Raw genomic sequence first — 23,586 nt, forward strand, 5'->3', positions numbered from 1 at the left:
AACCACATCTGAGGGTTACCCCAAATCCCCCGCTTCAGACTATAAACCCGACCTTCTGAGGGCTTCCCAGAGCTGCTCTCCAGGAGCCTGGGTCACCCCGCTGGGCTTCAGCTCCTTGAAGTGACTGGAACTGGGAAGTACCAAGGCTTGAAGAGGGCAAGTGGAAGCTACAAAATCTGAGGCAAGCAAGAGCCTGAGGTTAAAGGCCAGGTCTGCAAACACGTTCCGGCCAAAGCTGAGCCTCCTCTTCATCAGGCACTCCTGGGAGGGAAGGGGGCCCCAGGTCTCCTGCCCTCAGAGCCTGGTAACAGAGAACTCGCGCCGTGGCTGTGTGTTTGCAGTCTGGGCAATCTGTCCACTAATACGGAGACAACTTGTCGACAGCTTATTGGCACGAGTTAGCGCATTTTGGGAGCAGGTGGTCTGGCTGGCAATAAATGCTCTGGGCTGGCGAATTCCATGACCTTATCCCCGAGATCAGCCATTCTGGCCTGGAGAAACGTATGGGCAACAGCAGTGCTCTGACCAGAAAGGGAGCTCGTGTCTTGGTAGATGCCTATGGACAAGCCCCCTGGGGCCCAGAGGGGTTATGTCCACGTGGAGCAGGACCCATGAGGGTCAAGTCACCTTTCAATTCCTGGCCCCACAGATTCCCACTGCAGCTCCAAATCTCACCCCAGACGCCCCCCTACTCCTGCTAACGCTCCCCTCATCAGTAGCTGGTTGGGGGAGGGTTCTGGCTCTAGCAGAGTCAGTGAACAATTTGCACCATCTATAAAGACGCGCTGACCCTGCACCCAGGCCACCTTGTGGGGGTCAGGTGGCAGGCTGAAAAGAAACTAAGAGTTCTCCACCTTCTATGCGTAGCCTCACCACATGTTTTCCCCGGGGCGGGCATGAAAGGATGACCAAGAGAATATTGTACAGCGACACCTGGATCGGCTGAGCCGAGAGCCTGGGGTCACGAGGTGGGGAGAAGACAGCTAGGTAGACAAGAGGCCACTTCTCCGAGGGATGATTTGCGGGGGGGAAGGTCCGGTGAGAGGCTGAGTAAAGACCTCCCTAGGTTAACCGGGCCTGGGCAGTGGACCCTGCCCGCGGCCCCCTGGGTGACACTACACCCCCACCTCTCTCTTCCTCCACGAATGACGTTTGGGACACTTACTGTGCTCGTGCCTGTGGCCAGGGTAAATGATCCGGAACACGTAGTCGGTGGCCCGCCCCGAGCCCACGTCCTCCACGTCCACGGACCGCATGCTGCTGCGCTTCCGTAGCCTGGGGAACACCTTCCCCTGCGGGGAGAGGGGTGGGCGGTCAGCCTGCCCAGGGCGGGGTCCAATCCACGCCCCCCACGCCCCCCCCCACCCCGCTAGGCTGCTCCTAAGAGCTCCGTGTGGGGAAGGGACGGGAGGCCAGCAGGTGGGCGGAGAACCCACCCCACACACCCCCTCACCCAGAGCCTCCCAAGCCCCGAGGTACCTTCCCCTGCTGGGTCCAGAGTGGGGGCTCCAGCTGTCCTCGAGGCAGAAGCCCGTTCTCCAGGCAGGACAGGAAGGACAGCAGGTGGCCCCCCTGCGGGAAGTGCAGTGGTGGCCTCTGGATGCCATCCTGGCTCACCAGCACGAGGGTGCCGCCGTTCTCTGGGGGGTGAATGCGGGCCAGTGAGGCTGGGTAGGAGGACAGTGGGGTGGGGGCGTGGGGACGGAAGGAGGGGGACAGGAAGTCCGTGCACGGCGCAGGCTCTCTCCCCTCACCCCTGTGCCCAGGACAGGGGAGGCTCACTTTGCTGGTGGCAGTGGATGCAGACAATCTGACTGAAGGGCACAACAAGGGCGTAGTCCCAGTAAACACTGGAAAGGAACCAGTTTGGTGTCGCCGTGTCCCAAGACCCGCCATCCCACCTTCCTCACCTCCCGGCCCCGACACCCGTGAGACTACCCGGAATGGTAGCATTCAGGGTACTACTATTAGTACCCTGACCGCAGCCGAGAATGTGACCTCGGCCAGCCACCTTGTCCCTCTGGGCCCCACGCTGCCCTCATGGCACAGAGCCTGGCAGTCTCAGCTGCCCAGAGTTTGGCTCAGGCAAACCTCTCCGTGCCCAGGCCCGGCTCAGTCCTAGAGAGCTCGGGAACCTGTCCAGGCTGCCTCCCCCTGCAATTCTTGGCATCGGATGAGGAGTGAGGCCTGCCCCCTGGAGCAGGCTGGGTCTCGCCATCCCCCGCCCGGGAGCGAGGCTCCTTGGAGGAAGTCCCACAGCCCCCACCTCTTTTCCAGCTCGGAATCCCCCAGAGTCCCGTTCATGAGCTGGTTGGGGGTCCACTTCAGAGTCAGGCCGCCTGCGGACTGGTGCAGGGAGAGGTAGCCAGGGACAGCCTCCACGTCCCCCTTCTGCAGGGAGCAGACACACCAGAAGACGGAGAAGATGAGGGCCTGAGAGGCTCCTGGGGATGGCCTACGGAAAAGGAGCTCCAGGTGCATGCAGGGAGGCCAGGACAGGCCAGGCCAGTCACAGGATCCCGGACTGGGGGCCAGGAGGAAGTAGGGGGCATCACGTGCCACACGCAGATGTGGGTGCCTCCTTCCCCTGGCTGGCCTGGGGCCGCTGGCTCTGTCCTGTCAGCCTCCTGGATGCCAGGCATGTCCGGGCCAGCCATACCCAAGCTGGGCGTTCACCCTGCCTGCTGGCTGACATTCCTACTCCCGGACGGCCTGGTTCTCAGCTGGCCAGAGCAGATGCCATTCCTGGCTCCTGCCAGCTCAAGGCTGGGCGTGAGGCTATGAAACAGTGAAGTAGGGGGTGAGGCCCTTCTCCTCCTTCTCTCTAGTCAAGCCCCTGGGAAAAGGCACGAATGTGGCTGGAGGTCTTGGTGCCTTTGGAAAAGGGAGAGGAGGGCCGGGCGTTAGGCCTCCTACCGGCTGTACCAGCACGTTGTTTTTGCCGTAGAGCAGCCGTGTCCTCGAGTTCTGGTGCAGGGATTCCACGTACTCACGGGCGCAGGCAGCTAGCCTGTCCTCCGATGCGCTGCCACTTGAGTGCCGCTTCCGGATCTGCGCACAAAGTCACGGCTCTGCTCTCAGCCCCAGGAAGCCAGCCATGGGGGTCAGCCCCAGGCCTCCCTGCAGACCCTCTCTAGCTGACCCCAAGGGTCCTTCCTGTCCCCAGTTTGCTCTCAGCCACGGACCAGCTCTGTGCTCCTGGCATTTATGTGAGCGCCAGTGTGGGGAAAAGGCTCTCCTGGGGTGGCCGCTACCCTGGGCATCTCCGAGGCCCAGCCTATATCTGCCAGGAGCACACAGCCCAGCTGCTCCTCCCCAAAGGCCCAGGGGCATATCCTGGGTGAGCACAGGGTGGGAAGAGCGACACCTACTCCTAGGGCTGGGCGCTTCGCAGGGGAGTCCTGGCGATTCGGGGGACCCCGGATACGGTGCCTCTGGACCAGCTCATCAGCCGAGGGGTCGGTCCAGTAGTGATCGGCTGTCTTGAGCTTGGTGTACTCCAAGGCACAGGGTCCCACTGTGGAGACAGGGACAGCCAGCTCAGGGGTGCCCCCTCAGCACTTGCCCTGGAGCCCCCACTGGCCCAGAGCAGGCCTGTCTGCTACTAGGCTTACCTAGAAGAGAGGCCAAGATGGGGCCAAACACAGGGTCTGCCAGTAACGCCTCCTTCTCGTAGTACTTGCTGCCAGGGGAGAGACAGACAGGGCGACCGCTGGGGCTCCGGAACTCATTCCATGGCCGTCAAGCTCACCAAGGAGATACATTCCCACAAGGATCAAATTCATGTCAGTTACCAAGAAGAAACGAGTCCACAAGGACTGAGCTTTGGGGGTGCCTGGTGTGGTCTCTGCTTTCGGGATGCTACGGGGGGATGGCACATGCCCATGGACTGTGGTGGGCAGTCCAGCACACGGAGGGGTGGGCTCAGGGAGGGGCAGTCACCTGCAGTTCTCCACCAGGTACTGCACGACCCTGTCCAGCACTTTCTCGATGAGCGCTGTGCGTACCCATATGTGTTTCAAGGCCTGCAGGCTGAGGGCTGGGGCCTTCCCACTGGCAGAGCCCTGTCTCTGCTGGGTCTCCCGGTTGCCCGCCAAGGGTTTCCTGCAAAGAGGGGGTGGGCTTCAGGAGTGGGAGGGCTTGGGGGTAAGCCTCATCGCAGACTGGTGGCACTGGGAGCGGAGTTTGGAGCTGCAAGACAAGAACCCAGAGGACTGATTGGGGTGGGGGGTTGGAGGTGGTGGACAGGACCTTGCGCCTGAAAGGGCCACCCCCCACCCCCACCCTTAGGCTGGCCCGTCATCCGAGAGGTGAGGCCCTGCAAGAAACAGCAAATGGGAAGAGCAGAAGGGAGGCATGGGAGGGGCTGGCGCAGGGCTTACCTGCCCTCTACTTGCTGCTGCAGCTCCTGCACCTTGTGGCACACCTCCCCAGCCACCGGGCACGCCTTCCCCACCTTGGTGAACAGCGCTGCCATCTTGTCACTGCGCAGGAAGCCGGCGGCACGGCGCCTCAGCTGATGCAGGAGGCAAACCTCCACCGCACCTGGGCCACAACGGGAGCAGCAGCTGAGCCTGGGCGAGAGCGGGAGCGAGAGGAACACTCCCCTCCCCCATACCTATGGAGAGCACAGAGGCGAGGCAGGCCCTGGCTCTGCTGAGACTAGGGGGTGAGGTTCGGGCTTAAGACGGGCCACGGAGACACACCCTGACCTCTCTCCAAAACGCTCCCGCGGGCCCCTCCCCGCTCCTGCCCAGCGTGGACCTGCGGGGGCTTTGCTGGGCCACACCGTCCCTGCCCCTCTCTCTCATCTGGGATGTATGTGCCTCCTGTATGCAGCATCGCCCTGAGGCTCTGAGGACAAAGCTGCCAGTGCCAGTTGGCATGGGTGGCTCCACCCCCTGCCCGTGAGGGCAAGCACGGACAGCTCCTGCAGGACAGGGGATGTAGGGAGCACACAGCCTGGCAGCCCTCCTGTAGAACAGAGATGATGTGGTTGCTAAGGAACGAGGCTCTGGAGAAGGAGCTGAAATATTGATGAAGCCACTGCAGAGATCGGACCTGACAGCAGCCCTGAATTATTGACGAGCCCTGCAGCCGACAGTGAGGGATTTCTACTTCCCGTGCAGGGAGGGCTTCCCTTCATTCATTCATGTTTTTAGGGGCTAGGCCTACACTCTCTGCCTGGATTCTGCTTTCAGCAGACAGGCCCCCTAGGAAGGAATGAAGGGCTTGGTGGGGGAGGGTGGGGAGCTGCCCTGGGCACAGACAGATTCTAAAAGACTTAGTGTGTAGGTGTGGGGGAAGGAGGGGCTTGGCCATTACTGAGGACAAGCTGATTGTTTTCCAGCCGAGGAAGGAAAGGCCCAGAAAGGGGAAGAGAGCTGATTTGAAGTCACAGAGTGGCAGAGCTGGGTGTAGACACAGGGCCCCAAACACTGGCCCAGCCCCTTTCACCTCCTCCAGGTATGTTGGGGGGTGGGGGCCCACAGGTGGGAGGAGGCCTCCCCTCACTTCACAGGTACTCTTTTTACAGGGATTGTGCTGGAGGTGGAGAGTCAGAACAGGGTCTGACGCGTGGTGCCACTCGCTACTTCTGGAAAACATGGGTAAGTGACTTGATGCTCTGAGCCTCAGTTTTATCATCTGTGAAATGGGGGAGACTTCTTAGGACTGGTGTGAATTGTTACATGAGATGAAGTATGTAAACCCCTCATGCCAGAGGCTCTTGATGCCAGTCGGTTCCTGACTCCTAATTTCTTTTTGTCGAGATCCTGTTCTATGGCTAACCTGTAAGGGCTGGGTTTTTGCAAGTCCTCTCACGGGCAGAGAGGGGTGAGGACACACTAGAGAGAGAATCACAGGCTGCCCCAGAGGTGGGTGGGGGTGTCATTCTCTTAGGAACAGGGGAACTGAGGCCCCATCAAGCTTACTGTGACTACTGTTGTTAGAATATGAAACCTGGGGACTTCCCTGGTGGCCCAGTGGTTAAGATTCTGTGCTTCCACTGCAGGGGGCATGGGTTCAATAGTTGGTCGGGGAACTAAGATCCCACATGCCACACAGTGTAGCCAAAAAAAAAAAAAAGAAGGAAACCTGGACTTAGGAAATAATCACCGAAAACAGAGGCTCTCACCTGTTTTCTGCCTTCATTGTTACTGACAGTCACTGATGACCTATAAAAGAGTTTTGTTTGGCTCTCTCTTGTACTGAGGTCAAGAAGTTAGAGAGAGTCCCTGGGGCCAATGTGGAAGCTGGCCAGTTCATTGAGAGCATCCCAGGGAAGGGGAAACAAAACAGGACCCCCTCCCTCTCCTGGGAGGTCAGGCCTCGGAGGACTTTATTTCACATATTGCAGCCTTTCCTTCATGGCATGTTCATATATCGATGAGCACATGCGTACGCAGACAGATGTATCCACAGGTATCATGTGCGTATGGGACATGTGGGGGAATCTTTGCTTAAGTGTCCACATATTCCCCTCCATGGCTGTCCCCTTGGTCCCTGGAGGTCCTGCGTGGCCCTGAGGTACATAGGTGAGTGACCTTTTTGTCATAGTCTCTTGGTCCTGGGGCTGCTGCAGCTACAAGTCCACAGCTGGAAGAAGGGGGTGACTATTTCCTGGGGCGGCACTCCCGGATCAGAGTGGGAGAAAAGCAGCACCGAACAAGGCCAGAGCAGCAGCAGGTGGCACCAGTCCTGCAGAGAATCATGTGCCTCGGTGACGTGACTAATTGCCGGGATAATGAGTCATTAGCTCTCCTACCTTCCCCAGGTGACTGCCCATGTAGCCAGGCTGGGGAGCCTGGGGATGCAGGCAGCAGCTTGGCCTCACCCAGCCTGCCAGGAAGACTGTGAGCACAGGCCTCAGGGTTCTCTGGGGTGGGTGGAGGCATTCCTCAGCAATTACTGCAAGTAGGGAATATTGAGAGAAGCCCAAACAGCACACCCAGTGCCCCCACTCACCCCATGGCCCCTAAGTTCCTTCTGTGAAACCCGGGCAAGGTGCCAGGCGACGTCTGCAGAGGGAAAAATCTGTCTCAACTCTCTATGTTCCAAGCAAAGTAAACGACCCTCTATGCCAGGTATTCCTAAGCTGGTTCCACGGGCTCCTTGGCCAGTTAGTTGTTCAAACTATACTAGTCCTTCCCCATCCCCACAGGGCTGTCCCCCAGAGGGAAGGAGCACGTCACTGTGTGCAGTGTGTAGGCAAAATAATAATATAATAACACGGATAATATATAATTGAGAATTACTCTCCTAAGAGGGTTTGTTGATAGGCTTCTAGACCTTCGAGACCCCCTAAAACTGCACACAGAATCACTGGTCTGCTTCTGCACGCTTAGGTGAGTGTTTTTATTCTGGATAAAGGATCCTTGGCTTTTAGTTTCTGAAAAGGGTATCTGATCTCAGAAAGCTTTAAAACCCTGCTCTAAGACTTTTGGGTTGAGAGGAACCACAGACACTTCCACTGATCGACACTTACAGATGTGCAAGTACAGAGATCCCCCTGGCCTCTCCCCACATACAGAGAACACCACACTCAGAACTGCAGTTGTAGAGCTATCAGCAATAATGCCCGACTCTCCAGCTGTCTGTGCTCCCCAGGAGGCCCTCTCACAGACCAACAAGCACCCTTCTCCAGGGAGAAGATCACACAGAGGCCCCTGGAGGAGACGCCCATCACAGCCAAAGCACCAAGTCAGCCGAAATCATCCCCCTTCTAACTGAGCTGTCTGGGCCCTGGTCCCCAGCCGTGACGTGAAGCTTTCAGAAGCCCCTGTCTCAGGGTTCCCAGCACCACCCGCAGCCACTCTGGTTGCCCCAAAAGAGGGGAGAGACAGCCCTGACATCATTCGGATCACTTCACATAAGAAAAACACGTACTAATTGATAAAAATCAACACTGTTTTTGGTCACTGGTTGGGATGGGAAGGTTTGGGTGAATGAATTGAAACAGAGAAACAGACATGACTCAGCAAGCATGATCCTCTCACTCCCCACCTTGGTCTTCCAGTGGCCTTTGGAGCTATGGTACCGGATGAGCCCAGGGTACCCTTTCTACTCTGTCATCCTATGCAACTGACAGCAAGGCTCAGGGAACTGCAACTCGGAGTGGGCAGGAGTGGAAACAGTTTTAACTTTAGCACCCTGCTGTGGACATCCCACCCTGGTAAGGTCTGGCACCATCGTCCCAAGGAAAAGCAGTGAACTACAGCCCAGACAAGCCCTGGGACTGTCCCTCACCAGTCTCTGACATGCCCCTAAAGTCTATTAAGATACGGGGCTCGGGCTTCCCTGGTGGCGCAGTGGTTGAGAGTCTGCCTGCTGATGCAGGGGACACGGGTTCGTGCCCCAATCCGGGAGGGTCCCACATGCCGCGGAGCGGCTGGGCCCGTGAGCCATGGCCGCTGAGCCTGTGCGTCGGAGCCTGTGCTCCGCAGCGGAAGAGACCACAACAGAGAGAGGCCCGCGTACCGCAAAAAAAAAAAAAGATACGGGGCTCAACAAATGCTACATGGATTGGAGACCACGAGTGCTAATGGAATCTTATAGGGCCCCTCCCACAAACTCCTTACTTACTGATTTAACCATTCCAAGGAGTCCAATTTAGAACAGAGGAGACATCAGTAGATAGAGAGGGAAGGGACTTGGGAAGTTACTGAATGTTCTCAGACCTTGCTGGATTGGTAAGACCCCCTACGGTGGCAATGTGGCACTGTCTATGAACATTGCAAATAACCTCTGACCTAGTAACCCCTCTTGTGAGAATCTAGCGTACAGATAGAATCATGCTTACTTAGTTACAACAGCAGAAGACTGGAAACTATCCCCTTGTCCATCAATAGAGGACAGATTAAGTAAATACGGCACATTCATACAGTATAATATTATGCCACTCTGAAAAAGAATGAGAATGATCTCCAGGAACTAATAACGGAAAGGTCTCCAAAAGCAAGATGCAGAGCAGTTTGACTGCATGATACCTTTTGATTACAAAAAAGGGTGGGGTAAACAAAGAATAGAATTAAAAAAAAAAATCAGGACAAAAAACTTGGGAGGATGCACAAGAAGGAAGAGTGGTAGTACTATTGGTGTGGAAACTGGTAGGTGGAGGGGAAGTGGGTGAATGCGGGCAGGGAAAGGAGTGAGACTTTTCACTGTGTACCTTTTGTATAGTTTTGATATTTGAGCCAGGTTACCGATTCAAAATAATAACAATAATTCCATCATGAAAGGATGCTAGAGATTCTCTCCAACCTGGAGGTGAATTGAAAGTCATGAAACTCAGAAAGGCTGGGTCTGTCCATGGGCACCCACCCCATCACCAGCTCCCACAGCAAACAGGGTCTGCAGATTAGCTTGGTTCCCCCTCCCACAGGATGATCTGGGCTCTGCTTAGGGTAGCCACTGGTGATCTGAGCTGCGTAGGGACCGGAGAAACAATTCAGTGGGCTGGGACGAGCTTAGGTGTCTCAGGAGCCCACGAGAATGGACTAAAGCCATGGCTGCCAGGAAACGCAGCAGTGGTTGAGAAGGGTCCTCAGTCAGCCCAGCAGGCCTCAGAAACAACCCCCGGCTCTCACACGCATATCCACAGTTAAACTGTGTTCAGCGGCCAAGGGGCCTGGACAAGCCCAGCCTGGTAATAGGGGGACCCACTGAATGGCCTTCAGAGAAGTAGGTCAGTTGGCTGAGGTAGAGGGACACAGCACCCAGTTAGCACAGCCTGACATGAAGGCTGGGCCCAAGGCTCTGAGCCAGGAGGGGTTGATAATGGGAGGAGCACGTGTGTCCTGCATCCCCTGCTCCCCACCTCTGCCAGCTGCCATCTGTGCAACAGGCGAGTTCAGCTTCCAGGTGAGGAAAGCGCTGGCTGGAGCAGCTAGCCACAAGTGGCTTGTTTTGGTCCTGGAGTTTTGGAGGACATTACTCAGAGCAGAATTTTTAAAAGCCTTGGATGGTGAAACCAAGATTTCCAGGAGAGGAGCAGCCTCCCTGGAGATAGAGGACTGGGTAGGATGGGCGGCCTTTTTTTAAGTAGGAACTTCCTCAACTGCCCATGGAGGGAGTCAACATTCCACTTGTAGCGGATGAAGTGAGGGGAGCAAAGAGGCGAGGCCAGGCATCCTACGTCTCTCCCCTCCCCACTTCCCCGGCCGGCTATTTCCACCAAGGATTTGTGACGGCTGCCTCCACGCGGAACAAGCATTTCTATGGTAACAAGGGTACATTTTTCCTTCCGCCTGCACTGGTGATGCGGGTGGTTTGCTTCAGCTTTGAGGGGGGTGGCACTCAGCCTTGTTCAAAGCCCTGAAACAAGAACGCAACTCTCCCACCCGGACTTTCACTGGGAGGAGAAAGCACTGCCCTGATACTCTGGAACCAAGCAAGTGAGAGAAATGAAGTTCATACCACACATACCCGTCTTCCTTGCCCTGCTGGGGATGCAGGGCAGAGTCTGCATGTGCAGTGCTCACACTGGCTTGCCAGGGAACCAGGCCAGTGCCAGCCTCACCCAGCTCGACAAGAGACCCGCCGTCTCCCGGAGTGTCTCTGGACATCACGAGTCCACTGTTTGGTGATCCAAGCTATGCCTCCAACTTCCCCTCAATGCCCCACACCTCCAGGCTCCACTCCTGGGTAGGCCTCACAGGGGGACCCATCCCTGGGCAACACAGGCTTTAGAGTCAGACAGATGTGGGTTCAAACCCTGGTTCCTTTCCTTACTAGCTTTTTGACTTCGTGCAGACCACTAAGTCTCTCTGAGCTTCACCTGCAGGGAGGGAAAGGAACAGGTCCCACCTCAAGGGGTGCTGAGTGACTAAAGGCAACAGCCTGTGCAGAGGGGCACAAGGCTCTTTGTGGCACCCGCAACACGGAAGGTGACGGCTAAGCATTAGTGCCTTTCCTTCCTGCGCTGTGTCCGTGCCCTGCCCTCCCTCTGGTACCTACAGGTGCTCTGGCTGTGCTCCCCTCTACGGCCACCCCTCCCACCTGCACATTGGATTTCAGCCCCTCTCACCTCTCAAGGACGTCACTCCAGCAAACGTCCCTTCTCTTTCCTGTATCTTTAATTTTTTTCCTATTAGATACTTTCCATTTGTACATAACTGTTCTGTAATTTCTCCAATTAAAAAAAAACACACCACCACCTCCCTTGGCCCTACATCGCCATTTAGGTGTTACACCATTTAGCTGCTTCCCCGCACATAAAATTTCTCAGTAAAGTTGTGTATGTGCCACGCAGCTAGATGTTGTGATAACTGTTGTGACAGGTCATCTGCAGCTGCCTCCCTGAAGAAGGGCTAGGTCTTGATCTCAAGGGAAAGACTCTAGGGGCCCTTCCTCGGGCCTGTCTCCATAGAGGGCCCCCTTGGCAGCCTGAGAAGGCAGGACAGGGAGGGGAGGGAGGACATGTGCTGTGGTCACCAGAACTCTCCCCACCCCCCTCTAGACAGGCACGCCTGTAGCCCCATCAAGGTCAAGGATTTCCCGTTGCCAGTGACTTATGGGGAGAGGGATCACGTAGAGCTTTTCTGTTGGGACAGGAGAGCTGCAAATGCTCGTTTTTCTTACAAAACCAGCCTTCATAGCTCGCCTCAGCGGTTATGGTCAGCACTGAGGACTCAGGACTTTGGCCTTCCCTGTAGAAGCTCCCTCATGGTGGGGGCCCAGTGTCCTGGGTTTCTACTCTTCCTCCTCTTTTTGGATTTCACCATGGCTGGCCACCGCATGACTGACCATCCTACTGTCTGGCAGCCAGGTGATGACTGGCCTGGTGTGGGCCGGTGAAGGGCTGGGTTTGCGTCCGTCTCTTCTGTGTTCGCTCTCTAGAACTACCCAGGTCCCCCACCCGGACCCTGTCGTTGTTTTAAAAGACCAAGGATGGGAAGGGAAGGCAGCAGCCTCAGCGACAGCAGGTCCTTCCTGACTCCAGCTGGGGGTCCAGGATCAGGGAGGACCCTTCAGCAACATCTGCTCCCTTTCCCTGTTCTCCCCACTGCCCCTGGGCACAGGTTCTAGGCTGTGAAGCCTCCACCACTAACAGATGTCTGTACATGGACTTGGGGACAGAGGCTGGGCCAGCTCGGGGGTGGGACTATCTCTATGTGTTGGATTAAACACAACAGTCTACAAGACAAATTAAATTATGAAAATTCAGTGACTAGTATTTAATGCTGATCTATTCCTATAAAGTATTCTAGGACTTCCCTGGCGTGGCTGTCCAGTGGTTAGGACTCCACGCTTCCACTGCAGGGGGCATGGGTTTGACCCCTAGTGGGGGAATAAGATTCCGCATGCCACGTGGCATGGCCTTAAAAATAATAATAATAAAATATTCTATATTTACGTGACTCCAGACCCCACCCTCCGGTACCCAACATCCAGTTCCAACACCCAGAAGGTGGGGCAGGTTTCCATACTTATTTGTCTGTTCGGCAGGCTTACGTGTCCAGAATCCTGTTTAAGGTTTAAGGATGCATTCAATACATACTTTTTGAAATAAAAAATATCCTATAAAAAAAAAGCTGCATACACTTGCTATCTCTATCTCTTCCTCCACCCATCCTCTCCTCCTCCTCTTCCTTCTTTTTAAAAAAACCATTTCATCTTGGAAAATTCCAATCATATACCAAAGTAAAGAGAATGATGTAATGAACCCCCGAGTACCCATCACACAACACAAACCATGATCAAGGAAGGACCAAACTTGTTTTAGTTATACCACCTCCAACCACTTTCCCCCTTATCCCTAGATCATTTTGAAGCAAATTTTACATATCATATATTTTTGTCCATAAATATTTTAGTGTGTCTCTCTAAAAGATGACTCTTTTAAAGAGTCATGTACCTAATACCTGCACTGCACCTAAAAAATCAATAATAATTTCTTAATATTTTCAAATTCCTTGATTGGGTTCCCAGAGTTCAAATTGTTCTGATTGTCCAGATGCTCAAAACTCTCAGAAACATGGATTCCTAAATGGAATCCTGGAGAAGGTTCTAGGAGGCTTTATGGGGAAGGTTAAAAGATCACTTTCAAGAACAAAGTAGAATGTCACTGGTGGTGGTGACGACATTTACTGAGCACCTACTGCATACCTGGCTCCATGCTGTCTGCTTTACCCGCATCACTCTTTTAATCCTCACATCAACCTTATTCCGTAGGTTCAGAGTTGCTGAATAAGTGGCCATGGTCACACACTTGGTGACATGGTCTGTGAACGCAGGTCAGGTCTGCCGGACTCCAAAGTCTCCGCTACAGACCATCACCACGTGCCCTCAGCCACGCCCCAAGACAGGGCGAGGGGAGCCAGTCTCCCAGAGGGTCTTTCTTCCTACTGGATCATTACCACATGGAAAGTGGAAGCCAGATATGCTGAGAATGAGCTGTTCATTCAGTGTGGGCAGGAAGAAGAGAGAAGGAATCCCTTTCACTGAAGAGAGACAGAGTAAAAACTGGCTAGTGCCTGAATCTCAGGAAGTGCTGAAATACCTCTGGCTGCAGTACCCCAGGTGGGACGCGCCCTCCCGTCACACCTGCTTCTCTCCCAGCTCATTAGCATCTCCTTGCCATTCCCCAGAGGAGCTTGCTGCGGCTGAACTTCCCGGCTAATGAAAGCTGCTTAGCAACAGGCAGCGGGTTAATAAAGCCCTGGTGTTGTTCCCAGCTCCACAGACTCCACCCCCGTCTCCCATTACAGCTCATCCTCAGTCTGAAGCAACCCTCAGGTGGACGGATCAGCGCGGGGAGGGCAGGGAACCTAAGGACTGAGGGGCAGGGCTGGTCTGGGTCCCGCCCCCAGTGCCTGTGGCCAGGAAAAGGAGATGTTTACAAGTCTAAGAACCTGCTCTGCCAGGCCGGGAACCTCTCTGTGGGCCTCCTAAAGCCCTTCTACCCACCAGTGGTTAAAATCCAACCTCAGCGCCCAATTAGAATGGAACAAACAGAGACACTGTGGAGGCAGATGCTCCCCTCTGAGCCAAAGGGGAGGGGAGGCACAGTGCTCCTCGGTTAAGGCCTAAACTACCCCAGACCCCTTGATGGGAAGAGTAACTGGGCACCCTATGCGCAGTCATATTGCTATTACAAATGCGGAGTTCAAAGGTGAAACTTAGAACAGTCTGCTGTTTAACCCTGACCTTGAGTTGCCCACAAGCAAAATTTAAGAGCACCTTGCCCTCTGGGGGTTGGGGTGGCAGGAGATAAGCAACCTACGCCCGGGGGGTTCAGGAAGCCACAGAAAAACAGGAAGCATTAATTTCATTCAGCAGCACAAAGTTTCAGAGGCCATATTATGGAGCAAAACGCAAACTTGACATGACTTTTTTTTTTTTTGCGGTACACGGGCCTCTCACTGTTGTGGCCTCTCCCGTTGCGGAGCACAGGCTCCGGATGCGCAGGCTCAGCGGCCATGGCTCACGGGCCCAGCCGCTCCGCGGCATGTGGGATCCTCCCGGACCGGGGCACGAACCCGCGTCCCCTGCATCGGCAGGCGGACTCTCAACCACTGCGCCGCCAGGGAAGCCCCTGACATGACTTTTTAAGATGAAGACGAGATATCCAAGAACCTTTTCCCAACAGTGGGGTTTGGGCCTATTCTCCAGTGCACGGGTACAGTCACACAGGTCCTGGGGGCTGGCAGGGGGTGCCTCAGAGCAGCAATGCAGCCGTGCTCTGTGGTAGGAGAACAGCACACATAGAACCCCTCCCTGCCAGCTGGGTTTGCCAGCAAGGCCTCCTCACAAGGTTCCTACTGCTGGGGCCTGACCGGCTTCTAGACAGACAGGTTTAGGAACAAGCACAGCAAACACAACACACGCACGTTTCTCGTCAGTCCTGGGAGTGTCACTCCTCCCCTTGAGGAACAGGAACTTTCCTGGGTTTGCCCAGGGCCAGGTCTTGACCCAGGGATTCTTCAGTTTCATTTCTAAGGCTCTCCAGAAAGGTTCTGTTTCCGGTTCAAATGTCTGTATTCTAAGGAAGCTCAGGGAAGCTCATCTTGCTCAGGCCCTGCCCTCCTCGGTCACCCCCTAGCCACACTCTGCGATGAACAGAGGGGCCAAGGCAGGGCAGAGGGGCCCAGGACCCCAGCCCTCCACAAAGCTCTAGTAAAAGGGGTCACTCACTGCACAGTTAATCCAGTCTCCACAGCCTTCACTCTGTTCCCTTTCTCTCAGCACTTTCTCTGCACTCCCACTTCCCCAAGAACAAAGCTGAATCCTGGATGTGGCTGGGACAACTGCAAGACCCAGGGTAAGACTGGGATCACTTCAGACTAAAAATGCACTTCTGAGCATTTTTCCAGGGGGTGAAGGAGCCTGGCATTTCAGAATCTCCAAAAAGCCAGAAGAGTGGAGTTTTCCATCAGTACATGTCTATTCTCTCTGCCTCCCCCTAGGAATCCCTGATTATGATTTCACTGTGTGATGCAGGCAGAAAAAACGGTTGATAATCACTGCTTTCTTTTTTTTTTTTTTGGCCACACTGGGTGGCATGCGGGATCTTAGTTACCGTACCAGAGATCAAACCTGTGCCCCCTGCAGTGGAAGTGCGGAGCCCTAACCACTGGACTGCCAGGGAAGTCTCGATAATCACTGCTTTAAACCAACCTTATTTGGAGCCCGAACTGAGATCCCCCTCACCACTGAACACCATTTTCAACAAAGTGTAAAGATTCCTTTTCCCGTGGGTCTCAGATGCCCCGGCTTGACTTAGCTTTATACTATCGGGAGCCCCTCCTGCTAGCATTCCCTTCCGTGACTGTGCACTAAGCCCAAAGCAGAGGCAGCAAACTGGCAGAGGCTTGCAGATGCCTTTTGTTTAGCCCACACAATTTTTTTTTTTTAATGGGAATTAGTTATCAGTATTTAAAAATTGGTTCATTTCAAAAAAAAAAAAATTGGTTCATTTCATGTAAAAACCCAGACTTCCGGCTTCTCTTAAAATAAAACAAGGGCCATAGCAAGCCAGGGCCAGCATTCCTTCAGAAGCTGAGTGGTGGCTGCCCCCTTCAAACATGACAAGTGCTACCCATTTCACCCCAGTCCCCACCACTGCCTGCTGTCCCACACCCGGACTTTTCTCGTTCGACCCTGTGGCCATTGAAGTTTGCACTTTGACCTAAGGCACCTCCCGAAATCCAGCAGAACAGGGCTCCTCTTGCTTTGGGGCTGATCTTAGAACCCTGGCGACCTGGGCCTATTTCATAGACCCTTGTCCTAGTTCCGTGACTGAAACTGGCTGAAGGTAGAAGAGTCATTCCTTTTGAAGGTGCCACCCCTGCCCGCTGGAACGAGCCGTGGGCTTCAAGGCAAGAGGCGAAAATGAAAGGCCTACTGCTTCCTGGGGGCCCCGGACTCATCAGAGGAGAGCTGGCAGTTTCTCCTCACCCTAACGGACCTGACGGTGGGACGCCAACAGCTTTTCCCCCTGCCTCTCTTCCCCCATTTACCTACGGCCGCCCACGTGTGGCGCCCATGCGCAAGCTGTCTGTGCTATTTTATTCTGTTTTCTGTGTTTGCTGTGTGTGCTCTGGACGAAGCCTAGCACCATGCCATGACTAATTGGGCCACCAGTAGAGCCCTTCTGGTGACAATGACAGACACTGGCTAACGTTAGGGGAACACAGCACAGGTGGAAGGGAGTAGGGTTCTAATACTCGTCAAAGTCACCTATTGCAAGCACGCTTTTTCCCCAGCAGGGCTTCTGCCCGAGAAAAGTAGGATCAGACTGCTCCTGCAAACCTGAGAATCGTTATATCATCTCAAAGAACCAGGGAAACTTACCCGAAAGGGAGATAGTAGGACCTCAAATCCTGCAAACCTAGTTTCAGGCTTACCATCCAAAAGAGGAGAAAACACAGACATTTTTCTCATCTCTTACAACGCTAGGAACCTTCACATGTATCATCTCAATACCCACAAAAATTCCTTAAGTTGGGAATCACCACCCTGTTTTTAGAGGAGCAAACTGTGGGTGACAGAAGTTAAGAAATTTGTCCAAAACAACTTGAGAAGTAAGCAGAGCACCAGGGTTTGTCTGAACCCTCAGTCTGTCACTCGGGCTCTGCTCACAGGCTGCCTCTCCCCAGTCGCCCTCCCACATTTCTCTTTTTTTTTCCGTAGCTGTTGCCACACCTGTTATTGCAGGATATATTCACGTGTACATTTGTTTTCTGTCCCTCTGCCCACAGAATGTAATCCTCCGGGGCAGAGACGCTGTCCATCTTGCCACTGCTGTTTCTCTACCTGGAGAACAGTATCTGGAATCTGGGGGACCTTCAGTGTTTGCTGCTGGACTGATGGGAGGGGCAGCTCTATCGGCCTCACCATGCTACTGTCAAAAGTGTTCCTTCCCGTATCTCCTCCTTTCATTCCTTCACCTCAGAAATGCACAACCTCCCTTCAATGAACACCAATCTCAGAGGCCAAGGAAAACAACATAAAGGTGGCAAATGAGGGACTTCCCTGGTGGTCCAGTGGTAAAGAATCCGCCTTCCAAAGCAGGGGGCATGGGTTCGATCCCTGGTCAGGGAACTAAGATCCCGAATGCCGCGGAGCGACTAAGCCCACGCGCCACAACTACTGAGCTCACGCGCCTCAACTAGAGCCTGCGTGCCACCAACTACAGAGCCCACGCGCCCTGGAGCCTGCGCACCACACCTAGAGAAGAGAAAACCCACACGCCACAACCAGAGAGAAGCCCACGTGCTGCAACAAAAGATACTGCATGCCGCAACTACGACCTGGCACAGCCAAAACTAAATTAGAAAAAAAAAAAAAGATGGCAAACAGAAGGTCAAATTCCTGGAAATCCAAGAAGATTCAGTTGTGTGTAGGGACAGGCTTGCTCCTACAAAAGCAAAAGTGTTCACACTGAGGCAGAAGCGTTGGTTTATTACAGACTTTCTCCTTTCTAAGGTGGGAAGGCTTGGCTATCCCTCCTTTACACTCATGTTGTTTTGCACGCAGTCGAGTGCTTGGATGCTGGAGCAACACAGGTGGGATTAATTAGAAAATAGATGTGGGGCTTCCCTGGTGGTGCAGTGGTTGAGAGTCCGCCTGCTGATGCAGGGGATGCGGGTTCGTGCCCCGGTCCGGGAGGATCCCACATGCTGCGGAGCGGCTGGGCCCATGAGCCATGGCCACTGGGCCTGCGCATCCGGAGCCTGTGCTCCGCAACGAGAGAGAGGCCAGAACAGTGAGAGGCCCACGTACAGCAAAAAAAAAAAAAAAGAAAATAGATGTGGCACAGAAAGCATCCAAAAGCACAGACCCTTCCCCAAAGTTAATGTAAAGATAAACCAGAGCAGTGGTTCCCAAACCCAGCTACCTAGGACAATGGCCCTTAAAGTGTGGTCTCTGGACCAGCAGTATCAGCATCATCTGTGAACTTGCTAGAAATGCAAATTCCTGGGACTGCCCCAGACAGACTAGAATCAGAAACTCCAGGGTTGGGACCCAGGAATCTGTTTGAACAAGTCCGACAGGTGACTCTGATGCATGCTAAAATTTGAGCACTACTGTCCTTGGGAACTAGACACATATAGGCGATTCTTGGGCCCTGGGGATCCTGATTCAGTAGGTCTGGGATGGGACCCAGAGATCCCTTTCATAAGCTTCTGAGTTGATTCTGACTTGCAGCCAGATTTGAGAACTACTGAACCTGAGAACTCATCTTTCCCTGGCCCCAAGATAGTGTCCTCAGTTTTTAAACCCCTCTCCCATTATCCCCCAGTCGCTCACTCACCACACAGAGTAAGGATGTGGCTGCTATCTTCATGCACAAACTTCCTGGTGACAGCCTCCTCCATGATTTGCTTCACCTGTGAATAAATGGGCAGCGTCGTGATTGATTGATTGATTAATTGATTGACCAAAGGCCTGTGAGCAAGTAAATGGCTTGGCTCTGCCCCCCTGGTCTGGGTTCAGACACCTGCAGAGTAGATGATAGGAAAGGGAGGGGTGAGGAAGCAAAGTTTCTTCTGTACAGATAGCACCAACATCTTGGAAAGGCAACCAGGAAAAAAGATGGTATAAACCCACCAATCAATCAGTACAGATATTCCAACCCAGGAGGAAGTGCCCTGCTATAGAGAACAGGGGTGGGATGCTATTTGCACATCTGTACTTAGCTGCAGAAGGGCCTGTGGGCAGACACACTGTCCTTTAGGGACAAACTGTTTCAGTACAGGCTCCAGATAAACAACCTGACCCTCCTTTTCTCCCTTCTCTGAGGGTAGGGGTACACGTCCATCTAGGCCTCAGGGACACTCCCCACATGCTCACAAGCCCAGTCTTCTTTCTGTCTAGGTAAAGCCCTATGTTTGGGTTCCTACCTGGATGTAAAAGCTTCTGAATGCCTTGTAAGGTAAGCGGTCACAGCCTTCTTTAGAAAGCACTTAAAAAAAAAAAACACTTTAAAATTGATGTACAAGGACTTCCCTGGTGGCACAGTGGTTGGGAATCCGGCTGCCAGTGTGGGGGACACGGGTTCGGGCCCTGGTCCGGGAGGATCCCACATGCCGCGGCGCAACTGGGCTCGGGCGCCACAATTGCTGAGCCTGCGCTCTAGGGCCTGTGTGCCACAGCTGCTGAGGCCCGCGCGCCTGGAACCCGTGCTCCGCAGCGGTGGGGGGGCCACTGCAGTGAGAGGCCTGCACACGGCAGTGGGGGGTGGCTCCCGCTTGCCGCAACTAGAGAACCCCCACACCCAGCAGCAGAGACCCAACGCAGCCAAAAATAAATTAATTAATTAATTTTAAAAAATTGATGTACAAATAGAAAAGGGTATATATCATAATTACACAGCTTGAAGAATTTTCACAAATTGAACACACCTATGAAACCAGCATCAGATCAAGAAACAAAACGTGACCAGCACCCTAAAGTACCCCCAAACTCTGCCATGTTTCCTTCTAGTCACTACTTCCCTCAAAGGTACCCACTATCCTGACTTCTAACATCATAGAGCACTTTTGCGGGGTTTTGTACTTTTTATAGATGGAATGGCTCACTGTGTAGCTTTTGTGGCTGGGTTTCTTTTGCTCCTTGGTGTGACTGTGAGATCTGTTCATGTTGTATATGGATGTGCATTGTTCATTCTCTATTGTGTGAACAACTCACAATTGACTGGCATTCGGGTAGCTTCCAATTTGGGGCTATTATGGGTAGTGCTGCTGTGAACATTCTAGACGTGTCTTTGTGTGAACACGGGTGCTCATTTCTTTGGATTTATATTTTTAGGCAAGGAATTTCTGATGAGTATATTCTATATTATTAGATTTTGCCAAGTTGCTCTCCAAAGTGGTTGTATCAATTTACACTCCCAGCAGGAGTATATGAGGTTCTAGTTGCTCCCAACACTTAAACCATGCACTTTTGATGCCTGGGGGAACCTGCCAGGAGACAAATACTAATACTGAAGATTAGAGGGATGGATTACCTCAATCCCAACATTAAATCTTACAGACACAGTAAGCTCTGGGACAGCTAGTCTTTGCCATTCTTTGGACAGTGTCCTGTGTCCAGTGTCCTGATGCTGCCCTTGCTCCCCAGGCCCTCACTTTGGTTTGCAGGGTGGTAGAGCTTCTGAAGTCTGGGGAGGAGGGAGGAAGGACCCGGAGTCTCCTCCCTGCTGCAAAGTGCTCATGGTTAGCGGTTAGGTAAAGGGGGATCGGATCGATTCTGCACTCTATTTTTTTTAACATCTTTATTGGAGTATAATTGCTTTACAGTGGTGTTAGTTTCTACTTTATACCAAAGTGAATCAGCTATACATATACATATATCCCCACATGTCCTCCCTCTTGCGTCTCCCTCCCACCCTTCTAGGTGGTCACAAAGCACCGAGCTGATCTCCCTGTGCTATGCAGCTGCTTCCCACTAGCTATCTACTTTACATTTGGTAGTGTATATATGTCCATGCCACTCTCTCACTTCATCCCAGCTTGCCCTTCCCCCTCCCCATATCCTCAAGTCCATTCTCTACGTCTGCGTCTTTATTCCTGTCCTGCCCCTAGGTTCTTCAGAAACTTTTTTTTTTTTTTAGATTCCATATATATATATGTTAGCATACGGTATTTGTTTTTCTCTCTCTGACTTACTTCACTCTGTATGACAGACTCTAGGTCCATCCACCTCACTACAAATAACTCAATTTCGTTTCTTTTTATGGCTGAGTAATACTCCATTGTATGTATGTGCCACATCTTCTTTATCCATTCATCTGTCAGTGGACACTTAGGTTGCTTCCATGTCCTGGCTATTGTAAATAGAGCCTGCACTCTAAACTATTAAAACCTTCCTAGATTACTTCCCAAGGGGTTTTGCATTAAACAGAGCATAATGTCACAGCTCAAAGACCTGCAGGCATCTGAAGCAGACTGTTGGGGCAGATTTTTGGATTAGGAGGACCTATAGATACCCTGGGAATTCCCTGGCGGTCCAGTGGTTAGGACTCGGCACTTTCACTGCTGGGGCCCAGGTTTAATCTCTGACGGGGGAACTAAGATCCCACAAGCTGTGCAGCACAGCCAAAAAAAAAAAGAATTATACTACAAGTCCTTTATGAAAGGCCAGACTTGCCTACAATTACCCACACTGTCCCTACTTGTAGGACAAGAAAGGATTTTATTTCTCTTGAAATCAAGCACTGAAGGGGGAAGGGAACTAAGAGTTCAGAGCCGGTCAACCTCTGTCAGGTAATACACATAGCTGTGGCATATTCTGGACATTTCTTACATTTGTTTAAGAATCATTCTGGGAGTAGTACAGACAGCCTTCTAAATACTGCCTTCCCCCAAATCTTTCCCATCATCCCTGACCAACCCCAAATTTGGAACACATCAACAATGCTAGCACATGTGCCCATAGTTTGGGTATGGCTACATTTTTGTTCTTGTTTATACTGTTCATATAAGTCTCTGTCACTAGACTATTTGTTTCCTGAGGATAATTACTGAGATTTGAGATTTCTTTTTTCCTTGGGGAGACCAGAGTTGGGGCTTAAATTCTAATTTGATGTACTCCTGGCCTAAAAAACCTCTCACTTGGCCACTTCACAGCAAAGGCACAATAGAGCTTCTCACACACAGTTGGAAAAGGTGATGGCTTCAACTACTTCTTTGCCAACAGAAGGGAAGGAAACAAAAGTTAGGGCACAATAGCCAGGCCATAATTAATGCAGGAGAACGATCTAGAGCCTTCCAGGATTTTATAAGAACCCAGAGTCTTCTCCAGTCCTGAAACTCTAGGAAAGGGTAAAGGAACCAATATGGTAAACTTTTATATATGAGGTGAATATCACTATCCTTATTTTAGAGATGAAGAAATTGAGACTCAGAGAGGTTAAGTAACTTATTCAAGGTCACAAAGAGCTGGTCCAGACTATCCCAAAGTTTATGCATTCCCATCAGACTTTGCAGTCTCCAAGATCAGCAGATTTATTTACCAAATAGTCAGAGTGCCTATGCGGATACAGAGTTCTGGACAAAACGGATGGGTGTCCTGCCCTCATCGAGTTTACACATCTGGCAGACAAAGAGGTAGGTGGGAGGAGTTCGTGGCTCCATCCAGAGGCCTAATCCATTCTAATGCACTCTGTGGGTTTGAACTCTCCAGCTCTCATTTGCGGGTGAGTCATACGGGCACCCCCCACCATCACCACCATGAAATTGAAATGGCTTTTAGGGCAGGGTCAAAGTAAAGGACATTAGTACAGAGAAGGACTTTTTCTCTTTCTGACGTGGGCGGGGGGACTCCTCAAAAGAGGAAAATAATCTTGAGTCTTAAAAACCATTCTCAAAACACCCCCTGGCCTCTGGGTAGGGAGGTGGGCGTGGAGTGAGAAGCAGTGAGGTGTGCGGCGAACCCTCCTACAGCCGAGACTCGGTTCCCAGAAAGATAACTGAATGGGTGTAGGGCAAACCGGAGCTAAACCCCCAAGTCACCCGTTTAGCGCTCTAGGAGGCCTGCGAGGGGCCCCGCCCCCTCCTCAGGCGGCGCGGGCAATGAATGGGCAGCTCGGGTTCTCCAGAAATTGCCGCCACCCCTCCCCCGACCTCGGTCTCCCAGAGCTGCTGCCTTCACAGGGCGGGGAGCTGCGGAATCGCGGAGCAAACTAACCCTGAAGCGCCGGCCTAGCCCCTGGGGCCGAGGAGAGCTGCCCCCTGATCCGGGAGTGGGGCGGGAACCGCAAACCAGTCCAGGACCCCGCCCCCGCCCAAGGCCAGCGAGCGCCCGCGCCCCGGAATGGGCGCAGATCTTTCTGTCCCTTGGGCCTTGCGGACAGGGACGCGAGCCCCCGGGGTTCCGTACCCCGACTTTACCTCCTTTTTCACGTTCCACAGCAGTTTCTCTTTGACTGCGTCCTCCGCGCTGCCCATCGTGCGGCGGCTGACGGGAAGGTGGTGCCCAGTGGCCGCCTAAGCCCCCCACGCGCCCTCGCTGCCTCCGCGCCTCTCGGCTCAGCGCCCCAAGCGCCAGGAGGAGCCCCCGCCCGCCGCGCTCCCCGCCCGCCGCCACCGCCGCCGCCGCCGCAGCCACTGCCCGGTGCTGGGCTCTGCAGCCATCTTCCGA

General features: G+C 53.3%; 1 protein-coding gene across 2 annotated transcripts in view; it reads right to left on the bottom strand.

Moving 5' to 3' along the window:
• SGSM2 (small G protein signaling modulator 2) overlaps positions 1-23,419 on the bottom strand; it is a 37,104-nt gene extending 13,685 nt beyond the window's left edge. For both annotated transcript variants that reach the window (XM_082678328.1, XM_082678327.1), the window contains exons 1-11: positions 23,337-23,419; positions 18,758-18,833; positions 4,383-4,545; positions 3,943-4,104; positions 3,615-3,682; positions 3,372-3,517; positions 2,917-3,051; positions 2,267-2,391; positions 1,783-1,850; positions 1,480-1,640; positions 1,166-1,292 (exon numbers count right to left, since the gene is read on the bottom strand). In XM_082678328.1, the coding sequence (XP_082534454.1) occupies positions 1,166-1,292; positions 1,480-1,640; positions 1,783-1,850; positions 2,267-2,391; positions 2,917-3,051; positions 3,372-3,517; positions 3,615-3,682; positions 3,943-4,104; positions 4,383-4,545; positions 18,758-18,833; positions 23,337-23,393 (1,288 nt within the window). In that variant the 5' untranslated portion in view covers positions 23,394-23,419. The remainder of the gene's footprint in view (positions 1-1,165; positions 1,293-1,479; positions 1,641-1,782; positions 1,851-2,266; positions 2,392-2,916; positions 3,052-3,371; positions 3,518-3,614; positions 3,683-3,942; positions 4,105-4,382; positions 4,546-18,757; positions 18,834-23,336) is intronic.
• Between the last annotated feature and the right edge of the window lie 167 nt (positions 23,420-23,586).

This window comes from Grampus griseus (assembly GCF_964374135.1).
Source record: "Grampus griseus genome assembly, chromosome: 20".
Classification (NCBI taxonomy): domain Eukaryota; kingdom Metazoa; phylum Chordata; class Mammalia; order Artiodactyla; family Delphinidae; genus Grampus; species Grampus griseus.